The sequence below is a fragment of the Aspergillus bombycis genome (genome assembly GCF_001792695.1).
Source record: "Aspergillus bombycis strain NRRL26010 chromosome Unknown contig00016, whole genome shotgun sequence".
Lineage (NCBI taxonomy): Eukaryota > Fungi > Ascomycota > Eurotiomycetes > Eurotiales > Aspergillaceae > Aspergillus > Aspergillus bombycis.
In genome coordinates, this window is record NW_019170018.1 from 42,428 (window position 1) to 56,933 (window position 14,506).

General features: G+C 49.0%; 5 protein-coding genes across 5 annotated transcripts; 2 read left to right on the forward strand and 3 right to left on the reverse strand.

The window, feature by feature from the left end:
• Positions 1-98: 98 nt before the first annotated feature.
• On the reverse strand, positions 99-1,839 carry ABOM_003367 (MFS transporter; the record flags this gene model as incomplete). Its single annotated transcript, XM_022530497.1, has 4 exons — positions 99-425; positions 488-1,359; positions 1,413-1,666; positions 1,739-1,839. 4 exons carry the CDS (start codon positions 1,837-1,839, stop codon positions 99-101), a joined length of 1,554 nt encoding a protein of 517 aa, XP_022392094.1.
• A 1,373-nt stretch (positions 1,840-3,212) lies between these two features.
• On the forward strand, positions 3,213-8,904 carry ABOM_003368 (uncharacterized protein; the record flags this gene model as incomplete). Its single annotated transcript, XM_022530498.1, has 8 exons — positions 3,213-3,345; positions 3,414-4,533; positions 4,602-4,979; positions 5,042-5,307; positions 5,399-5,813; positions 6,892-7,076; positions 7,143-8,008; positions 8,065-8,904. The coding sequence occupies 8 exons, from the start codon at positions 3,213-3,215 to the stop codon at positions 8,902-8,904; spliced, it is 4,203 nt and encodes a 1,400-aa protein (XP_022392093.1).
• Positions 8,905-9,146: 242 nt separating this feature from the next.
• On the reverse strand, positions 9,147-10,097 carry ABOM_003369 (uncharacterized protein; the record flags this gene model as incomplete). The annotated part of the gene is made up of 3 exons (XM_022530499.1): positions 9,147-9,455; positions 9,519-9,940; positions 10,004-10,097. 3 exons carry the CDS (start codon positions 10,095-10,097, stop codon positions 9,147-9,149), a joined length of 825 nt encoding a protein of 274 aa, XP_022392092.1.
• A 1,395-nt stretch (positions 10,098-11,492) lies between these two features.
• Positions 11,493-12,552, forward strand: ABOM_003370 (SMP-30/gluconolactonase/LRE family protein; the record flags this gene model as incomplete). Its single annotated transcript, XM_022530500.1, has 2 exons — positions 11,493-12,178; positions 12,246-12,552. 2 exons carry the CDS (start codon positions 11,493-11,495, stop codon positions 12,550-12,552), a joined length of 993 nt encoding a protein of 330 aa, XP_022392158.1.
• A 352-nt stretch (positions 12,553-12,904) lies between these two features.
• Positions 12,905-13,439, reverse strand: ABOM_003371 (uncharacterized protein; the record flags this gene model as incomplete). Its single annotated transcript, XM_022530501.1, has 2 exons — positions 12,905-13,077; positions 13,136-13,439. The coding sequence occupies 2 exons, from the start codon at positions 13,437-13,439 to the stop codon at positions 12,905-12,907; spliced, it is 477 nt and encodes a 158-aa protein (XP_022392159.1).
• Between the last annotated feature and the right edge of the window lie 1,067 nt (positions 13,440-14,506).

Here is a 14,506-nt window from a genome sequence, read left to right on the forward strand (position 1 = left end):
GATTCTCATAAGGGACACTCAACCTTTTGTCACTTTGTCTAGTCGTTTTTATATATCGTGTGTCGAAGTCCCATATTCCCCACCCTGTGTGCCCAAGTTTATTCTTTGATAACGGCATGTTTACTGAACCGACGAATGCGCGCCCCGTAAAAATAGAACAAATATGGAATAGAGGCCATTGCAGCACTGATGGCGCCGAGGACGGTCAGAGTGTAATGCACCCCGTATCGCTCATAGATAGTACTGCCAGCAATCATAACCCCCCCAGACACCAGATATCGAATGAATGCCATGAAGCTCAAAGCGGAGGCTGAATAAACGCCATAGGAGTCGATGACATATAGGTAGGCACTGGTGAAGATGGTGGTCATCCCGAAGCCAACAAAAGCGGACGCCACCAGCGGAGACCAGACGCTGATTGAGGACTAGTCGTTAATCAGCGAATATTCACTGCCAGGGAGAAGTAGGAGGAGAGGAGAGTTCTTACATAGCTGGTCCATCCCATCCAGAACAGACCCACCGGGACAGCCAGGGCGCCCCCAAGCATCGCATACCACAGACGCGTCTCAGGGAGGATCCGGTTCGTGTGTTCGTATTCCTTGCGGGTCCAGGTATAGACAGTAGGAACAATCAGGCACGTCAGAACCATGCCGACAAACATACCGGCCCAGGTGATACTAGTGAGACCCTGCGACAGACCGTATGTCTCTCCGAAGATGAACTTGTATCCTTCCAGGAACGTGAATAGGATAATGTATACAATGGTCAGGTAAAGGGCCATGAGAAGCACGATCGGTTCTGTGTAACTCCACAAGAATGGCCGTGAGACAGCAATGATTAAACGTTTCTGGAGCGGCAGCTTGTTCACTTCCATCGGCGCTCGATACCGCATATCCCCTGTTCGTTTGCGCAAGGCCTTGGCTTTCCGGTAGAGAAGAAGGTCTCCGTATGTCTCGGGCTGGAATAGGATTACTACCACAAGTACCACCCCTCCCATGATAAGCATGATCCATTCCAACCATCGCCATCCGAGGGCTGGGGGAATGAAACTACCAATCAACTGTCCGATGACCGGTCCACCAAAACTGGGAATAGAGTAAATGAAGAAAGAGTATCCTTTCTCAACCGGGTTCCAGAGGTCCGCCACTGTCCCACCGGAGCAGGTCAGTGGCGTGGAACCAAAAACGCCTGCGAGAAACCGAAATACAAGGTGGCTTGCCGGGTTGGGGGCTAGTGCAGCTGCCATGATAAAGAGGAGATATAGGAACATGGTCATAATATAGACAATATTGCGTCCGAAGGTCTCCGAGAAGGGCCCGGAGAGCAAGGACCCAAACGATAGACCGATCATGAACAGACCTGGTACATGAATTTAGGACCCAGTTGAGAAGGTTTCAGATTATGCAACCTACCTGTGGTCAGAGATCCCACCACTTCCCGCACCTGGAACTCGGCTGTATATTGAGGTAAACCACAGGCGTCGATGGCGGACGCTGCGGTAACACAGACCCCAATTAAGGAGACAAAGGCAGTCAGAACCACTTTCCTGGTAGTGCTATAGTTGGCAGGGTTCAAATGGGCATCGAGGGGGGTCCAATGCACCAAGATGATCGAATCGTCGCTGGAGTCTTTGGCGATAGGGGGTGGATGCAGAGCAACCTGGCAGCTTAATAGGCGCACAAGATGTCAACGACTGGCCCTGAGTGTTTGAACGATCAGAACGATTTATTTGGCTTACCTCGAGCCGTGTTCACCATTGCAGCTGCATTGTTTTTCACCTTGTGCCAGCTGGCGGGCAACTTCTCGGTCAATTCGCTTCCACTGGAAATAAGCCTCCATGCCTTTTGACTGTAAGTGTGGGAGGTAATCTGATGATTGAAAGGAAGTAAGTTAATCTTTGAATTGTACTTGAATTGAGCGATTTATATCAGGTACAGAATACGAACCACAGTCTGCACACCACGGGCTTGGGGAAGTACGATAAAGAAAGCCACGGAGAGAAGGAAGAAAAGATATTACACATCGTCGCGGAACTAGACCAATTTTTGTTGGTAAATCATCATCACACAAAAGGTTCTAGAGGATCTTTATCTCGAACTAGTATCACGACTCACGACACTCCTTCGGGGTGGCAGTGGGGACAGCCAACCAGCACTCGGTCCGAGATCTTCGGAGCACGGCGACGTTGTGGGTGTTATTTTCAAGAACTTTGCCCTCGCTCATCTCAATGGTGGCCCAGACCATCCCCGATTGAAAACATAGCTAGCAGTCTAAGTCCCTTATACCAAGGAATCCTCTGTCACCACCCTTCCAGTAGACAACGAATGTACACCATCTATTCTTTGATCGTCTATTGGTGGTAGCAGGTGTATACCTCCCAGATTCTAAACCTCCATGATGTCGTGGAGTCAATTGGTGTATGACCCGCATGACTTGAGACTATCACTGTGTATAGAGCCACATAAGAATATGAACGTGGCGAAAACCCTCTACATTTTTGACTTCTCTTTCTTCACCTTCCTCTCTTATTAAGTCCCAGTAAACATTTTACCATACCTTGTCAATTTGATCACCTCTCGAAGCAACGGTCCACTGACTTCTGCAATGCTGCTCGAAGATTAGTTTGCACGCGAGAAGATAAGGTATCTATCCATGTTGCAGCACATGTCAAATTTTGCCCTTCTCCACCCCTTCCTCCTTCCTACGAGTACACCTAATATAGTAGTGGTAGTTCAAGGATTTCGTATACATACTAATATGGGACATGGGGCCACGGAGATGAATTGGACCAATCGGAGCATAGTCCGCTGGTTCCCACCAAGCCTCGGAATCAATAGCCATTGGACAGAAATGCTATACTAGTATAGAAATAGAGACAGTCACCACCAAGCAATTCATTCACCCTCTTACCTCTATACGGTGTCAAATTACTGCGAACAGGACGAATGGCGTCAGACTATAAAGTCTACAAACGCGGTCGACATGGTATCAGGGTCCGAGCCATAGTACTGATCACGCCGTTACTGATTGCTCAACACGTTGGAGGGTGGCCGGAAAGCACGTGACCAGACGGCCATGGGAAAGTACAAAGCAGAGTTGGCCACTTTCAACAACCCCCATCACCCGAGAAAGTGAAATGAACTGCCACAAATTCACTTTGTTATTCATTTCGGTTGCAACAGAGCGTCTGGATTTCCCGTTCGCGACTGGAAATGGATCCTAAGGGGGGACCTCAAAAGCGCAGATATACGTTGTCTAACCTCGCTCGTAGGAAGCGGCTGAAGATACCCATCGCGTGTGGTCCATGCCGGCGCCGAAAGGTCAAGTGTGATGGGGCTCGACCAGGTGAATTCTTGCGAAGAACGTAATCGACTTAGAAAGAGATCTATGAAAGTAACTTATCATCCGCACAGCTTGTTGGAGTTGTCAACGGCGCGCAAAGCAGGCGGAATGCGTCTACAGTCAGAAACCGGATGAGCCGGCCACGGCGCTAGAAGAAGAGGAAGAGGCAGAGGCAGAGGCAGAGGAGGAGAGACGGTTATCGCCGTTATTGTGCAATCCTCCGGAAGACGTTGTCGGAGTTTCAAACCAATCGAGAATCGTTCGCAACAACTATCATCCCAGGACATTCTCTACTCACCGCTGGTCACCTAAAGTGACGAACTCTGTCCATACATGTGGCTCGGGAGGCGCAATTCTCCCTGCCTCTACATCGGCCCCTGTTCCTGGTAGCAGCTCGTCCGGTAAGGGTACGATAGCGACGCATTCATCGAGGTTGGTGGATAGCCCTGCTTTCACCGAACCCACTGGAACAGATTCGATGAATGGGGTAACGGGAGACCCAACGCGCACTCCGGAAGTCTTCGGGAGTAGTAGCGCAGGTTCCTTTATGCGACAAATCCAGTCGGCGATCAATGCTCGATTAGGAGTTGTGCATGCAAATCTGGCCGCAAAAAATGAAGCTGCATCACAACAGTCCCACAGTCATCTGGACTCTCAACCTTCTTCGTCGGGCTATGGAGAGTCAGCCTTACTCTTGCTCCCTCCACGAGGTCTTGCCGACAGCCTGATGCGAGCCTATTGGGATAACAACTGGTCCCTCTATCCCGTTATCGATCGGGGTAAGATTGAGCCAACGTATGAGTCGCTCTGGACGGCTCACACTGCGCGCAATTATCCGTTGATTCCAGTCACTGTTATCAACCTTTGCTTCGCGATTGGCTGCTACTACTGCGAGCTCCTCCCGCCTCGCGAAAGGAAAGCTACCAGCGACGACTTTTTCGCACGCGCGGAATTGCTATATAAGAAGACTGGAGAGGCCCTGTCCTACGAGCGAGTCCAGTGTCTGTTACTGTTCGGGATATATCTGCAGAGCACGACTTCCGTCTCTAAATGCTGGATGACTGTAGGCCAGGCGGTTCGTATGGCGCAAAGTCTTGGGATCCATTTGACCCACCATGATCATTCCCGAGAAACAGCAAGTCAAAGGGCGTATCAACGTCGCACCTGGCACGGGTGTGTCTGGCTAGATCGGTAAGAGAGTGTCGTTGCCCAACTGCGGTCCCCCTTCTCCGCTCGCCTGCTAAGCCACCCACTCTAAGTGTTCTCTCATCCACCCTCGGCCGTCCGGGTATGATCCCCAAGTGGCTATTCAACTCTATCCCACTACCATCCATGATCGACGATGAGTTTCTGGATGCCCAAACGATAGGCTCGCCTTTCCGACCCGATGGACGACCGTGCAAGATGGCATTTTTCGTGAAGGCCCTGGAGCTATATCAGATTCTTGACGAGATTCTCGTCGACCTCTACCTCAAGAACGCCAAGGATGAAGGTATTGAGAGCAAACTTATACGTATTCTACAAATCGACGGCAAATTACAAGCCTGGAATAAGGCCCTCCCCGAGCACCTCCACCCGCGACATGCTGCCGAAGGCGATGAGATCCTAAAACGACAAGCCATAGTCTTGAGAGTTCGGTAGGCTTTTTTTCCCGCTCCTGGAAGCTCTTTCCATACTTCCGTTCTCAACATTCAAGCAGGTTTTTGCACGCACGCATTCTCCTCTTCCGTCAAACCGTAATCTCTTACTGTATGCGCGGTTCTACTGCGGCTGTGACTGCAGGTTGTTGCACAGAAAACAAGCCAGATGACTCCTCCGACGATTTCAGTCTGTCTGAAGTAATGCTGGCGCAATGTGCCCGCATCAGCTTCCGCATTGCCCATGAGCTGATCGAAACCTTTGACCGCCATCTTGACCGGCAAACCTTACTCGGTCCGCTGCCCAACTGGTGGTATTCCGTCCTCTGTAGGTTCCACGTGCCCGCGACCTTTCTTCTCTTAGCTCCTCCAGCTGACCAACTGCCCCCCCTCTCCCCGGGCTTCCCGCGGATAACCAGATGTATACAACGCTACGATGATGATTCTCGTCGAGCGCTTCCTAGAAGCTAAGGAGAGTGCCTCCGACAGAGTTGAATCCAAGGCCGAACGGACATGGCATGCGGCACTCCGGGTCCTAAAGTCGTACGGGGTCTTAGCCGACTCGGCAACCCGATGCGTCGCAGTTCTGGAGATCTTTTTGGAGAAGCTTTTCCTCAGCAACAGCAACAGCAATAACGGCAACAATGATAGCACGGACACGGCGGCTGTCGCCACCGCCCAACGTGGTCTGGATGACTACGACTGGGATGCCATGTGGGCCATGTCGAACTCCTTCGGTCAGGAGTTCAGTCTTTCGGATTCAAATTTATTTCCGTTTACGTTTGATGATTTTATCTTGTCGGATTTGCTGTCAGCGCCGTCGGGGCAGGATAGGTAAGCCATAGCCATATCTCGAGTTATTGTTTTGTATTGTTTCTTGAAATGGGGCAAGTACCTGGGAAGGACGTACAATTTGTATTAATCACGGTTTTATGAGGATATGAAAGCATTACAGTACCTTGCCATAATACTGTAGACAGAATATAGCCATTAAGTCTATTTGGCAGCGTCGAGAGTCTGGTCAGTGGTTTTGTCAAGCAGGGTTATTATGGAAGTCTCGCATCACCTTAAGCGCAGATGGACGCCAGCTTACCCAACTTTCTCCTGATACCATGGCAAGACTCTCCGACAGCCTGAGATGGTAGGCTTGAGGGTGGCCCACCATGACCCACTTTCTCTGATCTTAAGTTTGGATGTTAATCATAGAATACTACGCTTTGTATTTGACTTCATTTAGCAGTCTCTTTCTGCCTCAAGCGTGGGAAAGACAAAGGAAAAATAAATGAATAAATAAATCAACGTAAAACATATAAAGTAACACCGAAGATAGATTCTCTTCCTAAAGCCAAGAAGCATCATCTATAATTCTGACTCATCGCAAACCTTCTCAAGTCTTGAAGATTATTTTTCGTGTATAAGAAACATCTTGTTGATCCTTCCCTTATAGCCATCTTTACATTATGCTCGTCAGTACTTTATAAACCCTCTGAGCTGCCACTGGTGACCGGAGTCGTAGACTCCACCAGCGTAGTATTCATGAACGCGGAGATGGAGCAAAATATATTTGTCGCCAGCAACCCTAAACATGCAAGTGAATAGATCATACCAGAAACGCTGAACACGGGTGCCCCTAAGGAGATGATGAGCTATGAACTAACATAGAACCTTTTATTCTGGAACACTAGGGCTATAATATGGTCGTGATAAGAAACCCCGCCATTTCCCGATCGGGGACGGGCATCACCTGATCTCGGAGAAGGATTCCCCAGGTTACCGCCCTCTTGACGTGAATCACCTCGTCGTAGCCATACAGAAACCAGAAGTAACATGGCCAAGGGAAAGCACAGACAGACTACATTCTCAGGGTTAGTAGTGCACCGTGCGTGGTACGGCGTCTACTGACAGTGACCAGGTGTTGGACCTGCAAGGCCCGAAAGGTTAAATGTGATGAGAACCCACTGGGCTGCGCGAGCTGTGCACGACTCGGCGTAACCTGCGGTGGATATGATATTAAGCTGCAGTGGATCTCCTCAGACGCAGGTCGTCGGCCCCACAGAGATCTTTCTGCACGGATAGGCAGGAGGCGAATTGGTGCAGGTGAGTTATCAACTCGAACCCTTGCCTCGTCTGATATATGCGTCACATGCTTAGATGTTATGTAAGGCTGGACTGGTATCCTTCAATTCAACGCAGACGAAATCGATGAATTCCTCCTTAGAGTTAATGAGGCTGATCGAGGGGTATCGACAACACATGGCCCGTTTTCAGTGTTCCCTGTGGATCGCAACGGTAGCAATCACGGGGCATCTCCCGCTTCATCATCCGAGCAGGAACTATCGCGGGATTCGAATGGTGCAGCTCCCTTAGTGAGCTGTCTGGAAGGGTCAGAAGATGAATTAAACCCAGATGGGTCGAACTATAAGATCCCATCGTCACCCTCAGGTTCCAGCGTTATCCCGGTTGATACTCTATCACCACCCTCAAGGAACGCGCCTACTGAAGTGGATGAGTATAGAGAGTCAGACTTCCACTTGCACCTTGTTCACGATAACGAAGCATTGCAGACGCTTTTGCCAGAGGATGTCAACAACGTGGATACGGACATTGTACTAAACGCCACAGTTCCGTTATTACAGCAACCGCAAATGTTTCTGTCGAGCAACAGGAAGACCAACGAACTCTTTCACCATTATGTTGCAAATGTCGCTGAGATATTGCTACCGGTTTCGCACCCAGGAAATCCCTATCGATCGTTGTATGCCCCGGCAGCACTCGAGGGATCTCTGTACTTCGAGTCTGGCCTTTTTGATGCAGCACCGAATATTGGACTCTGCATATTCCATTCACTCATTTCCACATCCGCCTTCCATCTACATCGGTGCCATGGCTTTAACTCCGAGTATCATCGCCTGGGTATCATGCACCGGCAAGTTGCACTGCAGTCCCTGCAGATGGTCTTGATGAAAGAGGTGCCAGTGCTTGACTATAAGACCCTTTTGGTTGCACTTCTTTCTATGGTCACAATTGGAGTACGTTCCCCACCCATCGGTCTACAGAATCTCAAGCCTTAATGACATTCGATCAGGTAATGGAAGGAAGTATCATCGATTTTCGTGTTCATCTTCAGGGGATATCGAACTTTCAAGCTCCTCGCCGCAAATGGCAACTAATAAGCGCAGATACCCGTCAGCTAAATACTCAAAGTGCATTTTTGAATCTTCTTGCACGCACTACCTCTCCTTGTATTCCATCACCTTGGGTGGGAAGCAGAGACTCGCGGCACAGGGAACATGATAGTCTGACTGCAACGAATAGCCGCTCCTTCTGCCATGAGTTCACGTACGGAGTCACGGCTGATATTGCGGCTGCTATCCTGGAAACTATTACTCTGTACGAGTGCTTAGAATTCTATCGCGAGGCCCAAGAATCCGCTCCAGATGATCTTCTCCAAGCATGTGAAGATCTTGGCGATCGGCTGCTCTCCTGGACCTTGGGCTCTGACAAGGTTCCTTCTTTCAGTGACAAGCGTGCGGATGAGTTCGATATCTTCAAACATCATTCCCACGCATGGCATGGTGCCGCCCTAACATTTTACCTAAACTGTATCCAAGGCGCCAAAGCTCAAGATTTAGTAGATGAGGTTGCCACAGTCGCATCTCACATGCTCGCTGTTGAAGAAATAAAATCAAGGCATGTCACCAGCCAGATGGCTCCAATCAGTTGGCCGGCCTTTATAGCATCATGCTGTGCATTAGATCGAGAGCATTGGGAAACATGGTGGTTGGAGGTGCAAAAGTACGGGATTGGGAGTATTCGAAGACAATATAGCATTGTGCAGGAAATATGGTCTGAAATGGATACCGATCCATCTAAAGGGTGGTTGCAGATTCTTCACGAGCGGAATATTCAGGTTCTAGCTGCCTGATCAATAGGCTTCTAGTGCTATTAGCACTAAGGTACAAGGCAGTGCATATTTTCCAAATTGAACAACGTGCTGATATACTAAGGTGGCCGATAGCTCTGTACCGAGAGTGAATTTTCTCCGACTAAACTCCTATATACATGGACACACAAATTATCCCACGAGGATACTCAGATATGTGGCCAGATCAACAAACTGCTATGGTCAGTAAACCGGATTATATGAAAGAGCAATTGGAACTATGGTCACTCACTGCCAATAACACCATTAACAGGAATATCGATGGAGGTCGTATAACTAGCCGCATCGCTCAAGAGGTAGACATACGCACCACCGAGCTCCTGTACCTCCGCAAGTCTGGGGAATCCACCGTAGTACTTCAGCTGCTGCTCCCAGTCCGGCTGCTGAGGCACCCAATACGTCATAGCGGTCTTTACTAGGCCAGGCGAAACACTGTTCACGCGAATACCGTATTGGGCCCATTCCATGGCTAGGGTATGGGTCATATTGCGAATGCCTGCTTTTGAGGCACCATACGGGGTGGAGGGTACTCTCTATTTTGTACATTAGTGATCGGTACCATAACACGGATCGTCTTCATGCAGGGTATTACTCACCTTATTGGGGCGGTATGAAGCCATCGAAGCTGTAAAGACGATGGAGCCCTTGATCCCCAATTTAATGAAGGCGCGCGCAGCCGCCCGGGCGGTGTAAAATGCCCCGAACAGATTAACATTAAACAAGTTCTCAATTTCCTCCTTCGTAAAATCCAGAGCTGCCTTATGGTGCGTACGTCCCGCGTTTACTACCATGCCATGTATAGCACCTGTTTCTGCAATAATCTTCTCCACAGCTGCGGTGATAGTCTCTTCCTCGGTCACGTTTGCGTTCAATGCGTGAAGCCTGCCCGGATAACGCTGCGAGAGTGCGAGAAACTCTTCACCCGTCTCGCCGATATCTATCGAGTAGACTCTTTCTGCACCATTGGACAGACAACATTCTGCGATTCCTAGCCCGATACCCCGGTTTGCACCAGTAACTGAACAAATAGCAGCCTGTCAATGGGAGAGATCAAGCGGAGCTTCCTGCGCGGGGTTCTTACTTGCGATCACTTTCGATCCCAGGGTCACCTGTGTCTGGGGTACGGTGGAGGTCTGAGAGGCACTGGCAGCTTCTGTAGTGGTTGAAGAGGACATGACGGTAAGATCTTGATCGCAATGAGATACAGCATTACAGGAACGATTGACCCGGTTGCAGTCCTATTCCGGCTACTTATAAGAAGCTAGTCTTCATCTCGCCGGAAGCAATGTGAGTATACATACAAAAAGTCATGTCATTTAATGCCCCACAAGGATTGAACCCCCGCCTTGATTCTCCGCATTCAGAACAAGATGATCGTCTAGGGCTCTCCAGTCCCCGAGACGAGGCACTTGTGGGGGGTCTGCCAAGAACGCGCACCGACACGAGGTACTTTCTCTTACGATGAGATGGAATAATGATTCAATAGGAAGGAAAATCGTATCATTATATGTGGAGACGTCGGTCTTGTTTTTTAATTTTTATTTTCTTATATGTTAGTAGATTTTTGTCCGTCGTGACTCGTTTCCTTGAAATCAGTGCCTTTAGTCAAACAGCCGCCCCTTCTTCCTGTTCATGATGGATGTACCCAAGGACGAGTCACGATACGCTGAACTGGATATGATTGGTAACAGACAGAAGTGGGGTTTTATCGGTTTGTGCCCGTTGATCTCCCTGCGCTGCATCGTGAGCGCAAACTTATATCAAGAGGGTTGCCTGTTCTGCAAAGAACAAGCCTCACAGCCCTCCCTCAATCCATATAGAGACCGCCACCCGTGCTGTCCAGCTGTTCATCGGGCGCTTAGATAAAGCTATGAGACCTTTATATCTAAGATTATATCAAGTGACTACCTTGTAGGGCGATGATAATACGAGCATCAACCTATGAAAGAGGTAGTCCTCTGTACGATGCAGTCTACGTCTACCTTCTCGGGGAAACACCTGATCTCTCACAGCAGTCGATTCCTTTGACGAAAAGCAAAGATAGAGCCGGTCTAGATCGAGTAGACCTTAAGAATAAACAGGACTACGCTGAGTATCCCGGCCTTTCAACTGCTTCGCTGCATCTCCGATGCGGGGATGGGTTGACCCACTAATGGCGGGGCTTATACAGGACTTTCCTTGAAGGGGAATTAGTGGCTCCGAATACTTTATCAGGACTCGGGAATAGAATCATCCAGCAAGCATCTTCAGGCCTACGCAGGCTTACTTATGAACCATACTTGACCTTGTGCTGTAGGCTAAATTTATTTTCTACCTCTTATCCACCCAGGTTCTTTTTATTCTAAGTCTTTGGCCATCTTTTGACAAAGTGTGTCCCCTATACACAATTTAACTTACTTGGCCTTCGCTCAGAAAGTCTAAGCATATACAGTGGTTATATTTGGAATAACCGAGCATACCTCAACTACCCATAAACACATTAATTAAGATCTCACACTTAATCGATTCTCATTTGAACGTAATAAAAGGCGACCACCGGTATCACAGCGCCAGCAACGACACAGCACACCATGGCCAAACTCTCCAACGCATTTCAAGTCCACGATGAGCGCTTTCACTCTATCCTCGGTCAATCCCCATCGCTAGAACTACTAGCAGAAAACGAATCATACCCGTTTGCCCACGAAGCCGGCGTTTTCATTGCCTCCACCAACCACCTATTCATAACCAGCAGCCGCATCACAGACGCCCAGGGCGAGCAATCCGTACGGATCACGCGCGTGCATCTCAATGAAAGCCCCGTGAAATGCGAAGAGATCCCGACCAGTATCCCGCTCGCAAACGGCGGCGTGAACTACGGCGACGACGGAGTCCTCATCTGCGGCCAGGGGTCCATGATCCAGCCCAGTGGACTATATCTCATGTCCACGGAACCACCCTACACCACCAAGCTCTTGAAGGAGGACTTCTACGGCCGTCCATTTAGCTCCGTCAACGATGTCGTGGTCCACTCGGATGGGGCGATCTGGTTTACGGACCCGATTTACGGCTTTGAACAGGGATATCGGCCGACGCCTTCATTACCCAGCCAGGTGTACAGATGGAATCCAGGGAATGGGAATATTCGGGCGATGGCAGATGGGTTCGGAAAACCGAATGGGATTTGTTTCTCGCCGGATGAAAAGACCGTTTATGTGACTGATACGCACTGGTTGCAGGGTGATGGGAGTACAGATGACCAGAGGGTTTCTTCCATGTATGGCCGTTCTACTCAAATCGTGTGTCTTTGTTTTTGGGATGATATACTAACAGAAGTTGGGTAGTTACGCATTCGACGTATCGACCTACCACGGCGAACCCTTTCTTACTAACCGGAGACTGTTCGCAATGGCCGATACAGGTATTCCGGACGGGATTAAATGTGATCTAAACGGGAATGTGTACAGTGGCTGCGGCGACGGAATCAATATCTGGTCTCCTGGTGGTGTTCTGCTCGGACGTATTCTGATCGACGGGGGAGTCGCGAATTTCTGCTTCGGAAAGGGTGGTGAAATATTCGCATTGAATGAGCATCGGTTGTGGAGGGCCCAGCTGGGAGGGGATGTGAAGGGTGCATTATTGGGGATTTGATATATTACATACCTTAATGATCAAATTGACCATGTAAGTTGAATTTTACTAGGGGTAATTTGCAGGCTTAGTTCAGGCGAGCTACTAATGTCGCCTCGTCTCGGGGGCAAGACTTGGCTCTGACGCTAAGGCATTTTGTCGGAAATCTCTCCTATTGATCAATCCTGCATGGCCATTAATAAATCAAGAATGAAAAGGACACCTGAACCTTGAATAAAGTATCAAGTTTCTACTAGGAATGGGTGAGGTAATATGGAGTCATGTATAACGGGCCAAGAAGGGAATCTGGGGATTCCAATGTATACTCAGCCCATAACCTATACATTCTTGGCACGATATATTTACAACTAGATCACGATTCACCATAGCGTTCATACTGAATTGCAAGATGCTCTTGATTATTAACAACCTCCCTGGGCAAACCCAACCAGCTTTCCCAGTCCGGTCCCAAGTGCTTCGTAATACTCTCTACCAAGAACTTCCCTGCATCCCCAAAAATCCACAAATCACGATAATAATGCAGATCTGCAGCATAATGAGCGAGAATAACAAGAGCCTCCGGTCGACGTAGTGTCAAACTCACTGTGCGTAGTTATTTGCAGAAATGTGATAGTCTGTTGATAGACAACGGTAAGTGGAGCTCCAAGCTTCGCTGCTTTTATAGATTCAAGAGGTCCTGCGTACACAGAGGTCAGCTGGACTTTCGTTTTCGAACTAGACGCTTGAGTATGAGCGTGTGATAGCCCTCCTAGAGGTGACTCCTTGAGCGAGCCCCAGGTCTGCCCAGCAATGCCGCGTACGCCTCGATGTAACTGGGCGTATTGGATGAATCTATCCAGGAATGCGGCTTCATCGTTCTCGCGGAACCGGAGAGTTTCGCACAGCATATGTGTTCCCAGTACTGATGAGAAGAGGAAAGTTGAAATGCGGTTTTCTACGTCCAAGCTTCCAGACGCTGAATTGAATAAGGATATTGCGTGTGTCTGCAGTTGGATTGCATGGAAGCGGTAGTATTCTCATTGCGCTGGCCGTACAAGGCTTAGATGTAACGCCGCTAGTGCCAATAGCTGGTTAACCAGATATGGTGTTGTGAGACCGTGCTCCGTGATCATATTTATTAGGAGATCAGTATCTTCATTATAGGCTTTCAATGAAGCCAACGTTTCTGTGAGCAGGACGTGGAAAAGCTCAACGTGGAGCATATTCACAGGCGGTGATGGTTCACCCTGTGGCTCCTGGGGCTCAACATTTGGAGATTCTGACACCTGTGAAGAGGTGCTCGAAGGGGTCGGTGGTGTAGTTGAAGGGCTTCGGTGATGGCTAAAGTAGACTGTTGCATTGAAAATGCATTGCCGATGGGAGAATGTACAGTTGGTGCATCTTGGCCTCTTCTCGTCACACTTTAAGTCAGCTGCTTTGGAAATTACTCCTCATTGAGATCTCCTGATTGAATGTAATGAACATTGAAAGGTGTAATATATGACCATAGGCTGAATAATACAGTGGCGAACATACCTTGATATGTCGCCCTTTGCATTGCATGCAGCCATTCCGTGACTTCGTGTGAGCCCTACGCGGCATAGCGTTCCTTGAGGAAGCCATCGATAGCGTGGGATAATCTCACCATGTGTGCGCAAAATTCCGACTTTCCAGTCTCTCGTGCCCGTATTTCGAGGATGCAAGGGGAAACAGAAAATATCAGTGCACATCTTCTACCTTCGTTCGGAACCTGTACCGGAGGAGAAACTGGTCTGTGCATACGCGCATATTCGGGCTCCTCTATACCCACTCAATCTCAAGTACCCAGCGAGGGAACTATGGAAGGTTGTTTCTGGTGTAAGCTTGTTTCGGTAGAGCGAAGTGGACTTTTTCATCTGCGGAAGCGGCTTCTGCCGATGTTTCCAACTTGTATGTCCCGTTGTAAGCTGCATAGGCCAAGGGTAGTTCGGTGTAC